Source organism: Amblyraja radiata, chromosome 13, assembly GCF_010909765.2.
Source record: "Amblyraja radiata isolate CabotCenter1 chromosome 13, sAmbRad1.1.pri, whole genome shotgun sequence".
In the NCBI taxonomy this organism is placed as follows: domain Eukaryota; kingdom Metazoa; phylum Chordata; class Chondrichthyes; order Rajiformes; family Rajidae; genus Amblyraja; species Amblyraja radiata.
Window position 1 is genome coordinate 43698990 of NC_045968.1, and position 21950 is coordinate 43720939.

The 21950-nt window shown below is 40.7% G+C and overlaps 1 protein-coding gene across 1 annotated transcript in view; it reads left to right on the plus strand.

Annotated features, from left to right (window-relative positions):
• Nucleotides 1-21950, plus strand: part of slc9a9 (solute carrier family 9 member A9) — a 323375-nt gene that overhangs the window by 88167 nt on the left and 213258 nt on the right. Inside the window, exons 7-9 of the mRNA XM_033031006.1 lie at nucleotides 5213-5351; nucleotides 14379-14484; nucleotides 15467-15519. Of these exons, the coding sequence (XP_032886897.1) occupies nucleotides 5213-5351; nucleotides 14379-14484; nucleotides 15467-15519 (298 nt within the window). The remainder of the gene's footprint in view (nucleotides 1-5212; nucleotides 5352-14378; nucleotides 14485-15466; nucleotides 15520-21950) is intronic.

Below are 21950 nucleotides of genomic sequence, written 5' to 3' on the forward strand. Positions count from 1 at the left end.
AAAATAGATCAGCCATGATTGAATGATGTGGCAGAATTAATGGTCTGAATAGCCTAATTCTGCTTCTATGTGTTATGGACACAAACTACAGAAGATGATAAACAGAGTATCCACTATCTCTAAAACCACTTCTTTCATGGTCTGGGATGTAAATCATTTGATCCTTGGGATTTACGAGTTCACTGATATTGCTCATTTTATTTTTTACCAAATTCTTACGTCTTTCAATTCTTTATTCCTGCTGGATCCTTGATTCTTTTGAAGACAGACAGTAAGAAATTGATCATTCAGTGAGTAGTCTATTCGTCCTGACTGTGCATTCACTCAGCTAGTTAACAGTCTATTCCTCCTGACTGTGCATTCGCCAAGCTGGTTAGTAGTCTATTCTTGATCTTTTATTTATTTTGTCACTGACCTTTGCATTCGAGTCCACATTCACTAAGCTTGATTTCTGTAAATATATGCCCGCAGATGGGTTCCAACCCAAAATGTCATCTGTCATTTTCCTTCCATAAATGTTGCCTGACCTGCTGAGTTCCTCCAGCAGTTTTTTTTTTTGCTCAGTTCCAGTACCTGCAGATTCCTGTGTCTTTCTAATAGTGAAATGGCTATTGCACATACTGTAAGCTATCGCAGGGCCTTGTCAGAATGAGTTCTTATTCCAATGCCAAGGTGGTCCAGGATGATTGGAGACCTAGACTATGCTGCACAGATGTAGCACAGTGTAAGTGGACATATACTCACAAACACACTGTACACACTAAGCATATGCAGTGGCGTTCTGACCACATGCAGGCTGATGCAACTGTTTTTAGACACAAGGAACTGCAGATGCTGGTTTACCAAAAAAAACTAGGTGCCGGAGCGACCTGTATTACTTTGTTTCCTCAAGCTTACCTTGGTTTTGATGAACTATGAAAGTGAAAGTGTATTGAATGTGCAAGAAATAAAGTGTTAACGTTTTTAAGACCGGGCTTAAAGTTTATCAGCAAAAATGGTCTAGACATCTATGAGGTTTGATGTTTGTTAGACGCAACCCGAAACATGGACCTCTTCTCAGCACCAAAAAATCAATTTAATCTGAGCCATCCAACCAGCATAGACATCCGAGGATCAGACTTCAGTGAATCATAGAACATCGATATTGGCCTCTCGACCCACAATGTCTGTGCCGAACATGATACCAAGACAAACTAATCTACTCTGTCCGCACATTATCCGTATTGCTCTATTTTTTGCATGTCCATTTCCTATCTAAAAGCTATCATATGTGCCTCCACAAACCTCCCTAGCAATACATTCCAGGTACCATCCATCCTCTGTATAAAAAACTTGCTCCACACATCTCCTTTAAACGTTGCCCCTTTCACCTGAAAGTTATACCCTCTAGTCTTTCACATTGCCACCCTGGGAAAAAGACTCTGACTGTCTATCCAACTATGCCTCTCATAATTTTATCATAATTTTCCATCAAGTCTCCCCTAAACCTCTTAGAACAATCTAACCTCAGAGATTCTGTCCAATCTGAAGAAAGACTGGATAGACTTGGCTTGTACTCGCTAGAATTTAGAAGATTGAGGGGGGATCTTATAAAATGTTACAAAATTCTTAAGGGGTTGGACAGGCGAGATGCAGGAAGATTGTTCCCGATGTTGGGGAAGTCCAGAACAAGAGGTCACAGTTTAAGGATAAGGGGGAAGTCTTTTAGGACCGAGATGAGAAAAATAATTTTCACACAGAGAGTGGTGAATCTGTGAAATTCTCTGCCACAGAAGGTAGTTGAGCCCAGTTCATTGGCTATATTTAAGAGGGAGTTAGATGTGGCCCTTGTGGCTAAAGGGATCAGGGGGTATGGAGAGAAGGCAGGTACAAGATACTGAGTTGGATGATCAGCCATGATCATATTGAATGGCGGTGCAGGCTCGAAGGGCCGAATGGCCTACTCCTGCACCTATTATCTATGTTTCTATCTCTCTTTGTAGCTAATATCGCCTAATCCAGGCTGCAAAATGGCAGTCCAGCCCTGCCAGCTTGTTCTTGGATTAAAATTGGACATAAATTCTGATTAGTTCCACTAGAGCAGCAGCAATTACAGTTTACTTTATTTCCCCTGTCATTCAACAAATGCAATTTATTAAATATTACATGTTGATCTCTCTTATTGGAAAATCTTACTGCCAGAAAAGATCATTTGTTAAACATAAATACCAATGAAAATCATTGCAATTAATAAATGGACTGTTGGCGAATATTGAATACTTCAATGCAAAGCATATGGGTTCATGAATAATCCACTATCTGACAGTCTGTGCAACTAGTATCCACAGATTACATCTTTAATGGAGAAGCTTATGTGACCATTTTACAAGTGGATCAGGAATGTTGGTATTTATCTCATTATTGGATTAGAGAAGAAGCAAAGACTGCATCTGGTTTGTAAATGTTTTCAGACAGTAATGTTTGCAGCCGTGTAAAAACGCAGGTCTGCAAATTTCCGTTCACTGTTGTAAATAAAAAGAGAAACACAGTTGCCATGCACTGACAATGTGTGTTTTAGGGTAGTGTCTCTTTAAATCTAGCATGATTTAAATTGATATTGTAATCTTGCTTAATATAACCAGATATTGTAGACGGTGCTTTTTTTATTGTTTGAGGAAAAGCATACATAAATTACTTTTTTGGAACTGATGCCATACCATGGTGGCTTTTCTCACAGACATACACATTTCAATGGTCATTCCAAGAAAGACAGGTCTTCCAGTTGAACCAATTGCATTGATATGTTGGACACTCAGAAAGCGAATGAAAACAACACAAATTGTACCTGGAAATCTACTAGAAAAACTAAGCCCAGGGATTTATCTAAAGAATAAAGGGGAGGTCATTTAAGACTGAGGTGAGAAAAAAAATTTTCACCCAGAGAGTTGTGAATTTATGGAATTCCCTACCACAGAGGGCAGTGGAGGCCAAATCACTGGATGGATTTAAGAGAGAGTTAGATAGAGCTCTAGGGGCTAGTGGAGTCAAGAGATATGGGGAGAAGACAGGCACGAGTTATTGATAGGGGACGATCAGCCATGATCACAATGAATGGCGGTGCTGGCTCGAAGGGCCGAATGGCCTCCTCCTGCACCCATTTTCTATGTTTCTATGTAAACATCTTTCTCAGAAATGCACACAAAAGCATTTTGATCTAAAGATCTCTTTCGTTGGTGAGGAAGCTATAACACCAACCAACCACTAAATGGGATTTGAGATTAGGAGGTGGGAATATTGGGATGCAATAAAAGGAAAATGGAAGATGTCAATGCAGAAACACCTGGAGTTTAAAAAAAAAATTGGAAGTTGGGTGGAGAATTCCTGCTTAGCTGGATTAGGCCACGATGCCTAGGATAACTAGCAAAGAATAAACAGATATGGTATAAGAGGATATGTTCCTCATGCAGGTAAATGGGATTGGAGTAGAGGGCAAAATAATTGGCATGAATGTGGTGAGCATAAGGGCCTATTTTATGTGCTGCACAAATCTATGATTATGATACATTTCTAATGGTGCACATGTTTTGGTTGTGACCCTACACTGGTTTTGGACCCAGATTTGCAAAAATGTCAGGAGATCTAAAAATTATTAATCCATGATCACTGTACTTAAGAGGAAGATTGGTCACCCAATCACACTCAAGTCAACACTTACTGTAAGTCAGATCATGTTGGAATAATCTTTTGACAAGTTGCTCCAAGTAATTGTTCATCTTTATTGTCAGGATGACTAACTCTTGGTAGAGAAGGCTTTAAAATCAACAACAGTATAAAATAACAATTTTAAGAAAGGATGAAGAAACAAAGGAACTACAGATGCTGGTTAATACACAAAAGGACACAAAGTACTGGAATAACTCAGCAGGTCAGGCAGCATCTCTGGAGAACTTGGATAGTTGATGTTTTGGATTGAACCAAAATGTTACCTATTCATGTTCTCCAGAGACGCTGCTTGACATGCTAAGTTACTCGAGCACTTTGCATCCTTCATTGTGGAGACTTCATTTTGGATGTCCATTATTATAGCTTATGTGCAAAATGTAAACAGTGGAATGAGGAATGTTCTCCTGAAGTATTGGCTCGAAACATTTAAAAAAATATTAAGACCAATGCATATGTATTTATCCTATGGTGTATGCAAGAACCTAAGAAATAAAAGCAGGATTATACCTTCTCTGCCATTCAATAGTATGCCTGATACCCTATCTCCATTCATTTTCCCATGTATCTGCTAAATTTCTTTGAGTCCAACTATCTGCCAACTCCAGCCTTGAATGAATCTGACAGTCTGAGCTTCCACGGTCCTCTGGGGAAGGAGAATTCCCACAATCTGCTGCATTTCACTCCTGAAAGACTAATGCTGTGTTCATGTCCCAAGTTGTAAGCTCCCCCGTCAGAGGAGAGTGTGGCTGTGCATCCATCCTGTCAACTCGACAGTCCCTCTGTGAGCCAAATGTTGCACTTCATCAAATCTTCGGTCCACAGTAATATGTTATCCCTGATCTCAATTGGCCCTTATTTTATGTAACAACCATTTGAGTGATGCTTTTATGACCTGGACATGCTCAGACCTGGGAGCCGTGTGGAATGCCCTCCAATTCTTTAACACTGAGCCTATCTTAAAGGTGATATTTCTTAAAGCATATTTAACATAAAAACAACTTTGACTATAGAGAAACAGGTGCGGTTCAATTGCTTGAATCCATTGGAATCCAATATAAGTGTAATTAATTAGCTTCAATCTATTCTTCTACTTAATAAGAATTCGGCTAATTGGTACCTGGTTGTCTCTTGCAAAATCCAAAACTAAATCAAAGGTACCCTAAATAATGTATTAAACTTGGGAACTCTACACACTACAAGGTAAGCTTATGTATATTGTACTGCTAATTTAAAAATCGTGCCTTCACATCAGTTTGGCAAAAAAGCATAATGCTGTTGAAGTTGGGTATTATGCACCTAAAACTGAATATTATTTCCAGATGGGGTTTGTTCAAACAAGAGTAAGAATGCTGTTTCCTTGGCAATAAAAGTCAATGGTCCATTCAGGGTTTTGATTCCAATTGTACTTGTCCTATAAGCAACTATGATTTGTTTACAAGTGAATCCTCTGGTGTGTTACTTTGTTCTGACTCCAGTGTAATGCTAATTATTCTTATTTTCTTTTTGTTAGCTCCATATCCATCTACAGCCCAAAGGACAATCCCCACATGTTTGATGCCACTGCTTTCTTTACATCCGTTGGGAACTTTGCCTGGATCTTTGCTGGTTCATTTGCCATGGGCTCAGCATTTGGTGTTGTCACGGCTTTGATATCCTTTCTGTAATTGTAAGAAGAGTGCAAAATTTGTCTTTGAGTGGAACTGATCATTCATTTTCATGCATAAATTTCAAACTAAAACACATAGCCACAAGGCTAATCTGAATGTAACTGTAATTTGTTCTATTTTGCATTGGTGATCAGTTTGGTTTATGTAACTTCCTTAAAATCTGTTAAATCGCAGATTTAACAAATGCATTCATGAGAGTTCAACTATTTGCATTAAGAAATACTGGCAAAAATAATATTTTCAATGTAACTTTTCACACATAGGAGATCAAAGGCAGCAGGTCTTTCATAAGTGATTGTTCTTGTTACAAAATTGGCTTGTCTTTTGTTAATGCCATGATATTATGGTCAAAAGAGCCCCTCGTAACTTCCATTTTGTCTGGTCTTCAAACAGACGAACAACTGTTGATCAATCTGCTAAGACATGCTTTACCTTCACTCAGAACGTACCATGGATCTTCTCATTATCTCCTGCATTATCAATTCTCCAAAAGTTTCATTGTAGTAGACAAAGATTGTGGTTTCATTGTTAGGATATGCATGTGTCCCTTCAAACTCCCAACTTAGTTTGGATGAAAATGAAGTAGTGACCATTACATGGAAAAATGTGGAGAAGTCAAAGTGTAGTCCAAGGTCAATGTTCAGAACCCCAGCAAAGCAATATAAATTAAGAACATAAAAAAAAGATTGGGTGTTAAAGGTTAGAGATTCAAGGCATAAACAAGACCATTAGCACATTGGGTCCATGGCGACTAACAAAGATCAAGCCAGCCTTTTATGTTGCTCCATAGATTACAGCATATCAAATGGTCATCCAAATACTTTTTATACATGTTGATTGTTTCTACTTCTTCAACCACAGAAGGCCGTGGATGAAAATCAATGCATATTTTGAATGCAGAAATTAACAGTTTCTTGTTTAGTATGGGTGTCAGGGGTTATGGGGAGAAGCAGGAGAATTGGGTTGAGAGGGAAAGATTTGATGGGCCTTATGGCCTAATTCTGCTCTTACAATTTATGAACTTATGTACCTTCAATGTCAATGGGTTCCTAAGATCCAGTTTAAATATTTTTCACCAGCTACTCTCTAATCCTTTAAACAATCATCCTTAATTTATACTTCCCAGTTATTAGCCATTGAGTGAAAGAAAATGGGTTGTTCCTATCGACTCTTTCCAGCCACGTCAATTTTATACACTTCAATTCAATCTTCTGCCTTCTGGGGAAACTACTCCATTTAAGGAGTCTCTCCCCATTTCACCAGTACTGGCAATGTCCAAATATATCTCTGCTGTATTGCTAATGCATCTTCCTGCAATTTCGTGACCAGAATTATAGTCTAACTCTAACTATTGTCCCATATGGGAATGTATTCCATAGGTCTTGTTAACAACTAATCTACCTTCCTCTTCTCCCTGCAAAAATCTTCAGACATATGCTCCAGAACTCATTTGTTCTTTCTCAGTATTTCATCACATTGTAATTTCATGACTTTGTTTGAAACTGGAAAGCTGGGGGGAGGTAAAGAGTTTCTCATTTTAAAGTAAGGAGAAAAAATATGTTGAAAGAGGGGTTACATTTAGTGTTAATTTCCCTCCCTGTCAGAAGAAGGTAGGAATAATTGGAACAAGACTTCAAAGGAGCCCTGATAAATGGATGCTTACTAATGCAGGGAGAGATGATGTTGGTGAACGCAGATAAAAATGTCTAATTATGTCAAATTTGTTTTAAAGCAAGAATCTTGTTGACAGTAGATGATTACAGAGTGGAGATTTGCTGAGATATGCCAGATGTTTTTGAAGTGCAGTGTAACATGAGATGACATGGCTTTGTATTCCTGATCTTGGGGAATATCAGAGGTGCTCCATCAGGATGCAGCTCTTGTGGATTTATTTTCTCAATGTTAAATGATGCCATAGAATTGGAAACAGGAGAATTGATACCCAGTGCTGTTTTCAATTGAAGAAGAGAGCTGGCAGCTTACATCTCGAACCCTAGTTGCCAATTGGTATGGAGGACACTGTGCGAGAAAGGACATTTGTTCCTTACAAGCTGGGAATGGCATAACATGAACATTTTTATCTGCAGAGGGCCAGCTTCTCAAAGTGCTGTTCATGAATTTAGAACCCAATCAGTTCTATGTGATACATGGTTTTGACTGTAGTACTCCTCAGCTGTAACAGAGCATTCTAATAGGACTGTGTCTCTCAGACATCACAATTGGTGGATACATAATAATCAAAGCCTTCCACTTATTCTTTGAATGAGAGTGGTGTTGTTCATTTGCATTATGATGTTGAATGCTTGATTATAGACACAACTTGACATCCTCAGTTTGGAAACACCCTCTTACCTCTTTCGGCTGGCTTTTGCTAGGAGGTTTTCTGAGACAATAACCTATTTTTAAAATTATACATTTGTCCATGGTGTCCATCTTCATAAAGGTACATGTTTGTGAAAGAACCAGAAGATGCCCCTTAAAGTTTTATCTTTCCACTTTTGAAGTAATCATCCCTCCCCCCAACCCCCCCCCCCCCCCTCCTCCCCTCCCCTCATCCCCTCCCCTCCATTCAACCGAAGACCCAACAGCACTACAACTTCAATTGAAAGCAGCACTGCAACTTGCCTTCCCAGCCAAAAGGGGGAGCTGAATGTTGTGACTTTCGATTTGTGGCCTGAGAGTCAAAGAACAGAAACCCCACAAAATCTTGAGATAACTAAGAGCAAATTTTACTGTGCTTCTGAAGATTTTCAAATTATCTCAATGATAGCCCAAGTTTTATCAAAGGGCGAGCATTTGGGAATTATCTAGTAACACCAAACTTGCCACTCTCACCGACCCAGCATCTGTAGTTCATTCCTCACATAGGAAAATTAATATTGACTGAGGTCAATATAGTAATATGGGAAACATGGCAGCAAAGCCAGGATGTTGGGGAGAACTCCTCCATTATTCCTTAGCCATGCAACTTTTGATGCCCAACTGAGAGTCAGGATAGGGCTTTAGATTTCAAAGATGGCAGCTCTTCCAAATGGTGTGTCTCTGTTGTCCCTCCCCTTCTGTTTCCTTCTATTATCTCCCTATTTGCCTTTCCTCGTAGCTCGCCCTGTCTCTTTCAGTTCTCGTGCTTTATATTATCTGCCCTGACCTTCTGCTTCTGTTTATTCCCTGTCTCACTGGTGCTTCCATTGTTCCCATGAAGCACGACACTAGTTCAAGGTACAGCACCTTATCTTCAGACAAGGTGCATTGTCAGCATTGTGCTTGTCCCGACTAAGTGATGAGATCAGCGATAAAAGCACCGCACTTTCAAATTCCTGCAGTGAATACACGCTTTTTTGCTAGTTGGCAACTTGTTCCAAAAATTGGTGGTTCTTTGGGATAACAAAAGCTTCAAACATCTAACCTAGTTCTTTGTGAATTGAATTTATTTGCAATACCCTTGATTCTCTCTGAATATATTTTGTTGAAATAGTCTGTCTACTTCCCCCACCCAAGGATATGAAACTGACACTCCAGTGCCATTTGAAAGAGGTGCCTGCGATGAAATGTGATAATAAATTAAGGGTCTGTCCCCTCTCTCAGTTGGGCATCAAATGTCCCATGACAGGATTTCAAGGAATAATGGAGGGTTTCTCCCGAACTTTGTATTTGTATTTGGCTTTGTATTTATCACACAAACACAAATAAAGAAGGCAAATAGGGGAGATAATACACGAGAGGCAGAAAGGATGGGACAACTCGGACACATTGCTTGAGCTTGCATTGCCGAGTTGGCTGCCAAGTTTCCTATATTACTATATTGACCTCAGTGCAGTAAAACATTTTGGGTCATTAGAAGTGCTTAAAGGGGCTGTCCCACTGCGGCGACCTAATTGGCGAGTTTAGAAGAGTATGCCCTCGACTCGTACTCGCAGCATGGTCGACACGAGGTCCTAGGAGGTCTTTGTAACTCTCCTTCATGCTTGAGAGTAGTCCCCGCATACCCGAGGCCTCGGCTAGATCACGGAGTATGTTTCAACATGCTGAAAAATGCCCACGAGTAAAAAAAGGTCACCAGGGAAAAAATCTTCTTTTTTTTTACTCATAGGTTTAGTCGAAGTAGGTCGGCATGTTATTCGTAAGTAATCGAGGGTAGTGGAAGGTAGTCGTAGATAGTCTTCAACATAATCGAAGGGAGGTCAAAGGAGATCGAAGGAGGTCGTCTTCAGTCTCCACTATTCGGTGTCCAATTTTCCCGAAGCTAGTCTTCTAAATTCTTCTAAACTCTTCTAAACTCGCCAATTAGGTTGCCGCAGTGGGACTGCCCCTTTAGAATAGCAACTCAACTACATGGACAGAGTCTGCTTTCCCACTTATTTTGAGCACTTTTAACAACATTTTCTAACACTCTATGCATTCCTGAATTAATAAGAGGGTGCTTTCCAAGCTAACAGTACTAAGGCCTATTAGACTCTATGCCAACCAGATGATGCTCTATTCATTATCCTTGGATTCTCCATTTTACCATTGTGTGAGAGGATCAAAAGGACTTATGGGCCTGTCCCACTCAGGCGAGTTTTTATGCGACTGCAGGAGACTATGCGGTCGCCACATGTTCACGGGTGGTTGCCGGGTAGTCGCCTTCATGTTCGTGAGGAATTTCCGCATTCTGGGAACTAATTGCGGCATGATTATGGTCGCCGCGAATCTTTCAACGTGTTGAAAAATTAGTAGCGACCAGAATGAAGCCACCAAAGAGAGTAGCGAGAACTCTTGTGCCATGGGTGGGTCGTCAGGAGGTCCTAGTGGGTTCTCGTAGGTTGTAGCCAGTTTCATTGGCTCATTGGGGGAAAAAAAACGTAAGCAGTAGTTTTCAGAAACAAGGATAACCGAACGGTAATGTTAATGTCCACCGAGCTTCACACCCGTGTATCTCTGGCTTCTTAAACGTTGTCCCCACTCCTCCCCCCTTCTCCTCCCATCTTTTAAAGGACTTACGTGACCCCGTACACTGTGCTTTCACCGCCTTATTTACAGCGCCAACCTTCCTGTTCATCGTGGTGTGTTTCTGTATCACATTGGCTTTGCACCCTGTGAATTTCACTCAGACAGCGATCCCCCCACATGCCCTGTCCCCCGCCCCCCATAACGGGCTGGTGAAGGAAGCGATGTGTGTGTGTGTTCCACTCTGACACTCGCCGTTCCAGTCACTAGTTTTTCAGGCGACTGCTGTCGACTCAACAGTCGCTTGAAAAATCGCCTAAGTGGGACAGGCCCATTAGTCTTTTTGTTGAGGCTAGGAAGAGGATGCTGGAGTGCTTAAAGAGTGTAATTCCAGTAAAACTGGATACATTTTAGATATTACAGAGAATTAAAAAGTTAATATAGAAGCTGAAATATAATAGAATTAAAGAGAATGTTTAAAGAATAGAATAGTTATTATTTTAAAAAGTGCTATTTTTTTAATTATCTTAGGGAATGACGCAAATCATACATGCAAATTAATTGATTCAGGGCCTGTGAGGCTGTAAAGCAGTAATTCCAGACCCATTTATACCTTAAGCTGTAAAGTGTAACATTTGTAATGGTTTTACACCGACTTAAGTTCATGAATACATGAATTTCACATCAAGTCACTCACTCATCTCTGGAGATTTTACTGCAGAAAGTATCAAAACAGAACAGTCCTGTGAAGGATTGGGCAAATGTTCACAGCTGTGATAGATTTTAACGCATGTCCTTATACCAGAAATTGGTGCCCATTTCACATTGCAATAAAGGCAAAAATCGACTGTTCCATCATCATCATAATTCCAAATTCAGGCCATTCTGTTAACTAAGAACTAGTGACCGGTTGTCCAACCTCTTTCATTCCAGCTATTAATGTAGATTAGGAATAGCCTGAACACCGTGGCCTGCGGGATTCAATACAGAATGTTCATCATGCAAACGTTTTTTTTAAATCCCACAAATATGTCTAAAACAATGGTCCAGAAGTTCAACCTTTGCCATATGCACAAAGTACAGTATCTGCATTGAAGTCTCCTCTGGAAATCCAATTACATTGACTTCAATCGAACCACAATTCACAAAGGGGATAAGATGGTGGCTGATAGGTTTTCCATTTAGTGTGTTTGAGGAAGAGTATATACCTTGAAAGTTCTTTAATACAGTTTTATTTTTGCTTTTAAAGAATGGGTTCCTTCATACTGTTTTAAACTCAGTGCATGTACTATGTTTTTGTCTGTGGAGGCTCAGAGAAATTATCACACGGAGAAGATTAACTGTTTAAGAAATAATCGGAGAAAAAGATAAAGATGCTGTGAGACAAGACGAATACTTTTTCTGAAATAATAATGTGTATGTAGTTGTTATGAAAAAGTGAAATACCTGGAAATCAAAAGCAAGATCTGTGTTGGAAAGACATTCCATGTGGAAGATAGTGATAAGTGGGGGAGAAACAATTTATACAGATGTTCTATTGATATTGTTATCTTGCAAAAACAAGAAAATTATATTTAAGAATTCTGGATGCAGCCAGCAAATGATCTGTCCCACAGTAACTTGAGAAGTTTCTGCAGAACTATATGGAACTACAAATAGCCATGATCACCTGATACCATCGGATGAAGTCCAGAACATCACGTCATAATGTGGGATAGTTTCAAGGGGATAAAGCCCGGAGAAGAGGCATTGCAGTCATGTGGACAGAGTGGAAGAATGAAGGATCCTTTCCTCAGAGCAGAGACAGGAAGGTTTAACAGCATGTTTATAAAATAATAAAGGATTTAGATGCAGTAAATGAGGTAAATGCACACATCCTTTTACCCAGAGCAGGGGAATCAAGAACCCGAGGATATTGGTTTGTGAGAGAGGAAAGACTTCATAGGAACCCGAGGGGCAATTTTTTCCACACAGAGGGTGGTGGATACACGGAATGAGCAGCCAGAGGAGGTAATTGTGGCAGATACTATCACAATTTTTTAAAGACTTGAATGTGTACATGGATTGGAAATGTTTAGAAGGATATGGGTCAAACGCAGGCAAGTGGGACTAGTGCCGATGGGGCATCTTGGGCGGCGTGGCTAAATTGGGCAGATGGGCCTGTTTACATGCTTTATGACTCTATATAAAGAGAAACTGGCTGTAAGAATACTAAGCAGAAGGCATAGATTTAAAGCTGTGTGCAGCAGTGTCAGACACGGAATCAGGAGAATTATTTGTAGTGAGTTAGGATTTAGAATGTCCTGTCTTGTACAAAGGTGAACATAGCTCCAGTTGGAGTCATTAAAAGAGGAAGGGTTGTAAACTCGAAATAAAAGAATATGCGGAAAAACTCATGGATTAAATATTTAATTGAGAGCTTGTGCAACATCAGTGGCCATCTGCAATTAATGATTCCAAAAGCAAATGTGATTTTTTTTTTTGGAGTTGAGGTAAGTGATGGATTTCCAAAGTGGCTCTCTGGGGTGAACAGATACAGATTTATTGATGCAGACACACTAGTGTTAATAGAAACATAGTTATTGAGAGTAGAAAGGCTAAAAACTGTACCTTGACTGTCTGGACTGCAGTGAGGATGGTACAAATGATGTAGTCATTGCCCTGGTGAAGAGGCATGTTAGTTCCTGTTCACAATTACCACCTAAGATAGACACAAAATACTGGAGTAACTCAGCAGGATATTAAACATCTTTGGAGAGAAGAAGTAGGTGACGTTTCGGGTCCAGACCCTTCTTCAGACTGATGTCAGGGGAGAGGGAGGTACATTGATAAGGAAGTGTAAGGTGGGAAAACAGGACAAAGGGAATGGAGATTAAGGAAAATGTAGAATAGATCATTGTTGTAACAAAGCAAACAGATAAAATGTAGTTGGAGACAGTAAGACTGGTCGAAGAACTGGGAAGGGGAAGGGATGGAGAGAGAGGGAAAGTCAGGGTTACTTGAAGTTAGAAAAGTCAAAACATTATTTGACATTACCACCCGGTCTTTATATATTCTGGTCAATGCTTTTTGTTTTAATCAATATATTGTTGTCAGCTCAGATGTTTCTCCATTTTATTACACTTTTTTTCCTCCTCCATTTCTCTCCTACGATTAAAATTTGGCACCAAATCTTAATTTTGAAAAAGTAAAATCCACAGATGCTGGAAATCCAAAGCAGAGCATGGAAATGGACAATCTCACCTTTTGGCCCGGTTTATTATTTTTAAATAATAGTCTGATGTAAAGACTGGTAGAAACACAAGGCTGGTAGTGCCGTCCTCCCAAGGAGGAGGAAGGGAATGTCTAACAGTGTTGATGCTCCTGCATCCAGCTGAATGGGCAGTGATGGCACCAGGCTTAAGGGTCTGTCCCACTATCACAACCTAATTCACGACCTCTGCCGAGTCTGCCCTTGACTCATATTTGCAGCATGGTCGTCACGAGATCGTAGGTAGGTCGTAGGTAGGTCATGATGCTTGTCGTAGTTGCTCGTGGCATCAAGTAGGTCGGGGCGTTTTTCTAATCCACGAGTAAAAAAGGTCGTGAATTAGGTCGTGAAAGTGGGACAGGCCCTTTAGTCTAAGTTCTAGTGCCTTCACTCTTGGACAACCTTTGGATGTGTGCTCATGGCTCAAAGTGCCTAATTCCTCTTGTGTGACATCTTGTGTAAGAACGAATTGCAGATGCTGGTTTATGCCGAAGATACACATAGTGCTGGAATAACTCAGCGGGTCAGGCAGCATCTTTAGAGAAAAAGGATGGGTGACATTTCGGGTCAGAACCCTTCTGAGGGTTCCAAGGAAGGGTTCCGACTCGAATGTCACCCAATCATTTTTCTCCAGAGATGCTGCCTGATCTGCTGAGTTACTCCAGCACTTTGTATCTATCTTAGGTGAGATATTAGTCATTGCCATTCATGGAAAATACACCAGTTGAAGGAGACAATGTCTTAAAAAGGGAGGGAATGGGAAACATTTGGTGAAAAAGAAATTGTGGTAATTTTTCATTGTCATTCTTTTCCTTAACTCATGCTGTGATTACTTAACCAAATTCACCAAACTCTGTGAGTTCCCAATGCTGGAGACTGGGATTTTCTTCTTGCTGTCCTGGAGTGCATTTCTCTCCGCTGAAGCAAGTGGCCTGACAGGTGAGTGAGAACCTGAATGCGTAGCCTTCATGATGGGGCACCGTGGAAAAAAATCAATGGACCACGTGTAAGTGGGAAATCTTTCTAACAGCTTATGCTGAAGAAAACTTGGGTGTAAGTTGTAGACACAAGGAACTGCAGATGCTAGTTTACAAAAAGAAGAAAGTTCTTGAGTAACTCAACAGATCAGGCAGCATATCCGGATAACGTGGCCCACAACGTCACCTATCCATGTTCTCCATTGATGCTGCCTGACCCACTGAGTTAATCCACCATTTTATGTTTTCGAATGCAGGTTTTCCTCGATCTTTGCCCTGTATCTTTGAAAATTTGCTGCCCCCATTTGCTTGTGGCTCCCAATATAGCTCCAAATTATTGTATGCTGGATTCCATAATATTTGACAGTATGTTGTATTTCCATAAAGCGCTAAATTATTCCACTGTTGAACTCGCATTGTGTACTGGGGTCTCCCTTTTCCCTCCACATGCATTCCTTCATTAGCTACAAAATTCACAACTTTTCTATCTTTGAGCTCCATAATTCCTAACTCTTTATCCTTCTGGGGCTTACACCTGTTTTTCCATCTCTGGCCTTAGTCCAACAAACTGCCTATCAACTACTGCAGCATTTTGTCTTTATTTGCATTAAACCAGCATCTGCATGTCCTTGTTATCACATGGAAATTGTTTTCCTGTAGCATTGAATTAAGTTCATTGTTGCCCACTGTTGCCCATCCAAGCCTCCTTCATCCTGGCCAGTTGAAGGGCTCAGTAAGTTCCTGAACATAACTATAAATCACATTGGTGGAGTTATTTTAATGAGAATTGATTTTTTTTGATGTGGGACAACTTATCCATGAAAATGTTATTATTCAGCAGAGGCATCTAATCAAGAAGACATTAATTTTAAGCTTCCCATTTCCAAAGAGTACTTCATACGTGCAATAATTATGGTGCATACCCTTTTTTCTCTGCATACCAGTGCGTCTCTGGGCCCAAGTACTATCAACAGTGCTCAAAGAGAGTCTAACGCAGGTCTAATTTAATGCTCAGTCTCCAAACTGGTTTCCAGATAACCTCATCCACAATCAATTTTGAATAATTAATCTTGGGAATCAAAGTGATGGGTTTTGTGCATGGAATCTCATTATTTCAAAAGATGTGCATGAAATAAATTAGAAATGACCATGTGAACATTGGAAAGAGGGGGATGCATCCTTAATTCTTGCTGTTGGCATCAGAAATAGTAACCTTATGATGATATAATCAGCAACTTCACAGTTTAATGGAACCTGCAGGAGCAATGATGAAGGTGACTCTCGGTATAAATATGTATAATGGAAGTCCATCTGCCGTGGTTGTTCAGAGAATTTCTAAACTATAATTGAATGCATAAATATGAAATCTGTGACCCTGACCCATCTTGGTTCTCCTGTTCTGTAATGCATTCCTTATAAATTGAATTCCTGGTTTTGTAAGGCAAGCCATCTGTATATCAGCTTTTTTGATAAATCAGATTCCAGGCACCCAACCACAATTATTATGCCTCTTGCTGTTTAGTTTCTCATAAATCAGGTTGCAAGGTTCTACATACCCAGACCTTTGTATGTTGATTTACTTATAATTTGAAGTCACCGTCTCTCTGCTTTGTCCTGTTGATAAATCAAGCTTCAAGGTACTTCCCACCTCTCTGCCATCATAGAAGCCCCATATAAAGTGCACATTAGAATTCAGAATTTTTAACAGGGTAAAAACGCCCTTCTATTTTGTTGACCTGCTCTGACTCGGTACCTTGTAAAATTGCCATGGTGACGACATTGCTCTGATAAGTAAGATAATCAACACTGAAAATAATCTAACCAAATCCGAAGGCGCATGAAGTTAACTAAATCTTCTGGGCCTGACCAGATATTTGTGGGGGCACTTGGAATCAAAGAAGAAATTGCAGGATCCCCGGCTGAGGTAGATGAATCATCATTACATGCCTCTATTTATGAAGGGCTGCAAGGAAAAGTCTGCGAACTATAGACTAGTGAGCCTAATGGGCCTGTCCCACTTAGGCAAATTTTAGGCGGCTGCCAGGGACTGCCATAGTCATAGCAAGTCGCCCAAAAAAACAGCGACTGGACTAATGGGCCTGTCCCACTTAGGCGATTATTTAGGCGACTACCGGCAAATACGACAATGGAATTCACCGAAGTCAGCACCGGCGACAACCTACATCACCTGGCGACAACTGACGACATCCTGGCGACAACATACGACAGCACCTACATCAAGCTACACTCATTGGTGCCAAACCCACAGTCGCCACTGTCACCGAAAATTTTTCAATTTGTTGAAAATCCAGCGGCGACCAGAAAGACGCTAAGGCTCTTTGGGCGACTAAGGAGACTACTCACGACCATACAGGCAACACTCCGGTGACCACCGACGACCATGTGGCGACAGCCTAGTAGCCTGTAGTCACCTAGAAAATCACCTAAGTGGGACAGGCCCATAACATCTGTGGTAGGCAAGTTACTGGAGAGGAATCTGAAGGATAAGATATATATTTGGATGGACAGGGACAGATTAGGGATACTCAGCATGGTTTTGTATGTGGGAGGCCATGTCTTACGAATCTGAGTATTTTGAAGAAGTAACCAAAAAGTTTGACAAGGGCAAAGCTGTAGATGTTGTTTTTTTTAACTTCAGCAAGGTACGGTTGATACGGTTCTGCATGGTAGGTTGTTCTGGAAGGTTAGATCGCATTGGATCCAGGGAGAGCTAGCTGACTGGATAGAGAATTGGCTTCATGGAAGAAAGCACAGGGTGATGGAAGGTTGTTCTTTGGACTAGAGGCCTGTGACTAGTGATGTGTCTCAGAGGTCGGTGCTGGGCTCATTGGTTTTTCTGGTTTAAATCAGCGATTTGGATAAGAATGTACTAGGGATGATTAGTAAGTTTGCAGATGAAATTAAAGCAAGTGGTATCGTAGATAGCGAAGATGGTTATCAAAAATTACAGCAGGATCTTGATCAGCTGGGCAGTGAGCTGAGGAATGGTTATCGGAGTTTAATGCAGTTTAAGGTGTTGTATTTTGGGAAGTCAAACCAGGGAAGGACCTTCACAGTAAATGGCAATGCCCTGGGCTGTGCCGTAACTCAGAGGAATCTAGGAGTACAGGTACATAGTTACATGAAAGAGGCGTCACTGATAGATAGGGTGGTCCGGAGGTTTTGGTACATTGGCCTTCATTAGTCCGGCTGTTGAGTATTAAAGTTGGGATGTTACAATATGTTAATTGTACAAGATGTTGATGAGTCAGCATTTGGAGAATTGTGTTCAGTTCTGCTCACCCTGCTACAGGAAGAATGTTGTTAAGCTCGAGAGAGTGCAGACAAGATTTGCAAGGGTGTTGTCAGAACTTGAGGATCTGAGCTATCGGAGTGCTTGGGCAGCTGAGGACTTTATTCCTTGGAGTTGGTGATCGTATAGAGGTATATAAAATCATGGGAGCAATAGATGAAGTGAATGCACAGTGACTTTTACCCATAGGGAAATTGGGAACCCTATGTTTAAGGTGAGAGGGGAAAGATTTAATAGGGACCAGAGGGGCAACTTTTTCACACATGCGGTAAGGCTATATTGAACGAGCTGCCAGATGCTGCCAGGACTAGGATAGATCGGGCATCTTGGTTGGCATGGGCACTTTGGGCAGAAGGCATGTTTTCATGTTGTTGGATTCTATGACAACTTGGAAACCAGGTGAAGCAGGGTTGGAAATAGAGACTTGCATTGATCAAGACATGAGCATATAATTCAATCCTCATTTCAAAGAAAGACTATGTAGAGGTTTTCACAACCTCCAAATCTAAGGATCCCAACCTCAAGAAAATCCCAGAGCATTTTGCAGTCCATTATGTGCATTTGAAACGTTGACTCTGTTTTAACTTAGAAAAGCTGGCAGCCAATTTACACATTTCCGGCTACCATTGATAGGGAGGGCTGACAATATGTTTTAGAGATGTCGGTTGGGGAGGAAAATATTGAACAGAAACAGAATTATATCCTTGGCAATTTAGTGCTTGAAGCCTCATTCTGTGGATGACATTTCAGAGAGAGCAACGCTCCCTCAGTAACACAAAAGAGTTGCGGTAATAGAATCATGGAGAGATACAGCACGGAAACAAGCCCTTTCACCCACCGAGTAGAAACTGGCCACAAAGCACCATTACACTAATCCCACATTAACCCCATATATATATTTTGGGCAGCTGAGGACTTTATTCCTTGGAGTGCAGGCGGTTGAGGGGTGATTTTATAGAGGTGTATAAAATCATGGGAGCAATAGATGGAGTGAATGTACAGTGACTTTTACCCATAGAGGAATTGAGAACCCTATGTTTAAGGTGAGAGGGGAAAGATTTTGTTTTACATTAAAACTTGTAGATAAGTGGCCACATTTCAGAATTGGATATCTAATATGCCTTCTAATGAGAAAACTAAAATATGTAAGAAGAAAGATTTTAAGACGATATACGCATTGAGACATAAGATCTGCAAGTAAAGACAGTGGGCAACTGTGAAGCGTATTATTTTAAATGTTGATATTTGTCTTCATCAAGTTGAGCTGATGGCATTAGAAGGGAACTGGAGGATATTGTGCTTAAATTTTAGTCAAATATTCCAACAGATGAGAAGCAGTGGAGATTTTACTAGCGGTACAATAGTTGTGAATCACTATTTTACATAGGCAGGCTGATCCTGTAGCCCCTTTATGCGGCAACTGGACAGCATGTTATCAATGAAAAGGTAAGGTTGTGTCATTGGCAAACTCTGGTGGATAAACAGTGAAGAGGCTGTTGATGGAGTTAGTTTATTGACCAATGGACAAATACCTGTATGAGCATATCCAATGAGATATGCAATAAAGGAGAGTTGTTGAAGGGTGACTTGGTCAACAGTGTAAAAGATGCAAAGAAATTGAGAAAGTAAAGGAGACCTAATGGATAAAGAATAATATTCAACATGGATGTCCTACGCATTCTGAAGAGGTTCAACAGTCCATTCAAGAAGAGGTAAGTTCTTGTTTGGGTGGGAGTTTTAGTCAAGTACAGAGGGGTACTGGATGGATTTGTTACATGGAACTCAGTGGTGACTGGTTTGAAAAGAAGAGAGAGCTGACATTGTACTTGGTCTTCTCTGAAGAAGCAAAGACTATTTACATTGTTTGTAGCCATGGAGACAAGACCTCAGCTGTGTGCTGAGTAGCAATTATCAGCCAAAGGAGCAGGATGTTGGTTGCATGGACAAGATGCCTTCCATGAGATTTGAGTGAAACTACAAAGAGATGAGAGTTCAGCATAAGCACAAGAGAATGGAAGAGGTTTTGACTGCTGGCCAAGAGGGAGAGAGAAACAGCATAATGCAAAATCTGAATCCTGGTTACAAGGCGTCCGTGGACTGCATGTTGGAGGTGGTTGTCTCAACTTGTCTCTGCCAATCCACTGGAGAAATCCTTATCATGGGTCATTTTAAGATTTGGGTACTTCCATTCTTGATTGCCGTTCCATCCTCTATAAACTTCAGTTCACCCAAATCTCTAAAGCATGGTGGCGCAGCTGTAGAGTTGCTGCCTTACAGCACCAGAGACCCGGGTTCGATCCTGACAATGGATGCTTGTCTGTACGGAGTTTGTACGTTCTCCCCATGAACTGTGTGGATTTTCTCCGAGATCTTTGGTTTCCTCCCTCCCTCCAAAGACATACAGATTTGTAGATTAATTGCTATAATGTTTGGGACAATTTATTTATTTGCTTCTGTACTCCACAATTTGAGATTTTAATAGAAAAAAAAATCCCATGTGGTTAAAGTGCACGTTGTCAGATTTTACTAAAGGGTATTTTTATCCATTTTGGTTTCACCATGTAGAAATTACAGCAGTGTTTATACATAGTTCCCCCATTTCAGGGCACCATAATGTTTAGGACACAGAAATGTCATGTAGTCATGTTTAGTATTTTGTTGCATATCCTTTGCATGCAATGACTGCTTGAAGTCTGTGATTCTTGGACATCACCAATTGCTGGGTGGCTCCTCTGGTGATGCTCTGCCAGTACTGTATTGCAGCCATCTTTAGCTTATGCTTGTTTTAGGGGCTTGTCCCTTTCAGTTTTCTCTTCAGCATATAAAAGGCATGCTCAATTGGGTTCAGATCGGGTGATTGACTTGGCCGCTCAAGAATTGACCAATTTTTTAGCTTTGAAAAACTCCTTTGTTGCTTTAGCAGTATGTTTGGGATCATTGTCTTGATGTAGAATAAACTGTTGACCAATGAGTTTTGAGGCATTTATTTGAACTTGAGCAGATAGGATATGTCTATACACTTCAGAATTCATTATGCTATATCCATCAGCAGTTGTATCATCAATGAAGATAAGTGAGCCAGTACCTTCACCAGCCATACATGCCCAGGACATAACACCCCCACCACTGTGTTTCACAGATGAGGTGGTATGCTTTGGATCTTGGGCAGTTTCTTCTCTCCTCCATACTTTGCTCTTGCCATCACTCTGATATAAGTTAATCTTCATCTCATCTGTCCACAAGACCTTTTTCCAGAACTGTGGTTGCTCTTTTAAGTACTTCTTGGCAAACTGTAACCTGGCCATCCTATTTTTGTGGCTAACCAGTGGTTTGCATCTTGCAGTGTAGCCTCTGTATTTCTGTTCATGAAGTCTTCTGCGGACAGTGGTCATTGACAAATCCACACCTGACTCCTGAAGAGTGTTTCTGATCTGTCGGACAGGTGTTTGGAGATTTTTCTTTATTATAGAGAGAATTCTTCTGTCATCAGCTGTGGAGGTCTTCCTTGGCCTGCCAGTCCCTTTGCGATCAGTAAGTTCACCATGCTTCTTCTTTCTTCTTAATGATGTTCAAAACAGTTGATTTGGTAAGCCTAAGGTTTGGCTGATGTTGCTAACAGTTTTATTCTTGTTTCTCAGTCTCAGAATGGCTTCTTTGACTTTCATTGGCACAACTTTAGTCCTCATGTTGGTAAATAGCAATAAAAGTTTCCAAAGGTGATGGAAAGACTGGAGGAAAGACCAGGTGCTGTGATCGCAGAAATGCCTCCTTTCTCCAGATTTTTATATATAATGATAAACTTTATTTCGGACTCAAGGCCCAGACAAGGGACGACATTACATAAAAATACATTGTAAATCTCCCCGCAACTTAACCCTAGCGTCCCAGCCATGCTGATCCGGACTAGACTTCCCACACGCTGTGGAAGGAACATAGGCATCTTTTTGCTTTTTATTGTGAGGCAGAGAGGCAGAAAGAAAATGAGGAGAAGATTTGTACCAAAGATCTTTGATTTTTACGAGGATGTTTCCGTAACCAGGCTTCCGTCTCCGCACTAGTATCTTTGCTCCGCTATGGGATATTTTGGACGGAAGCCGGTTATGGAAATGGTGCTG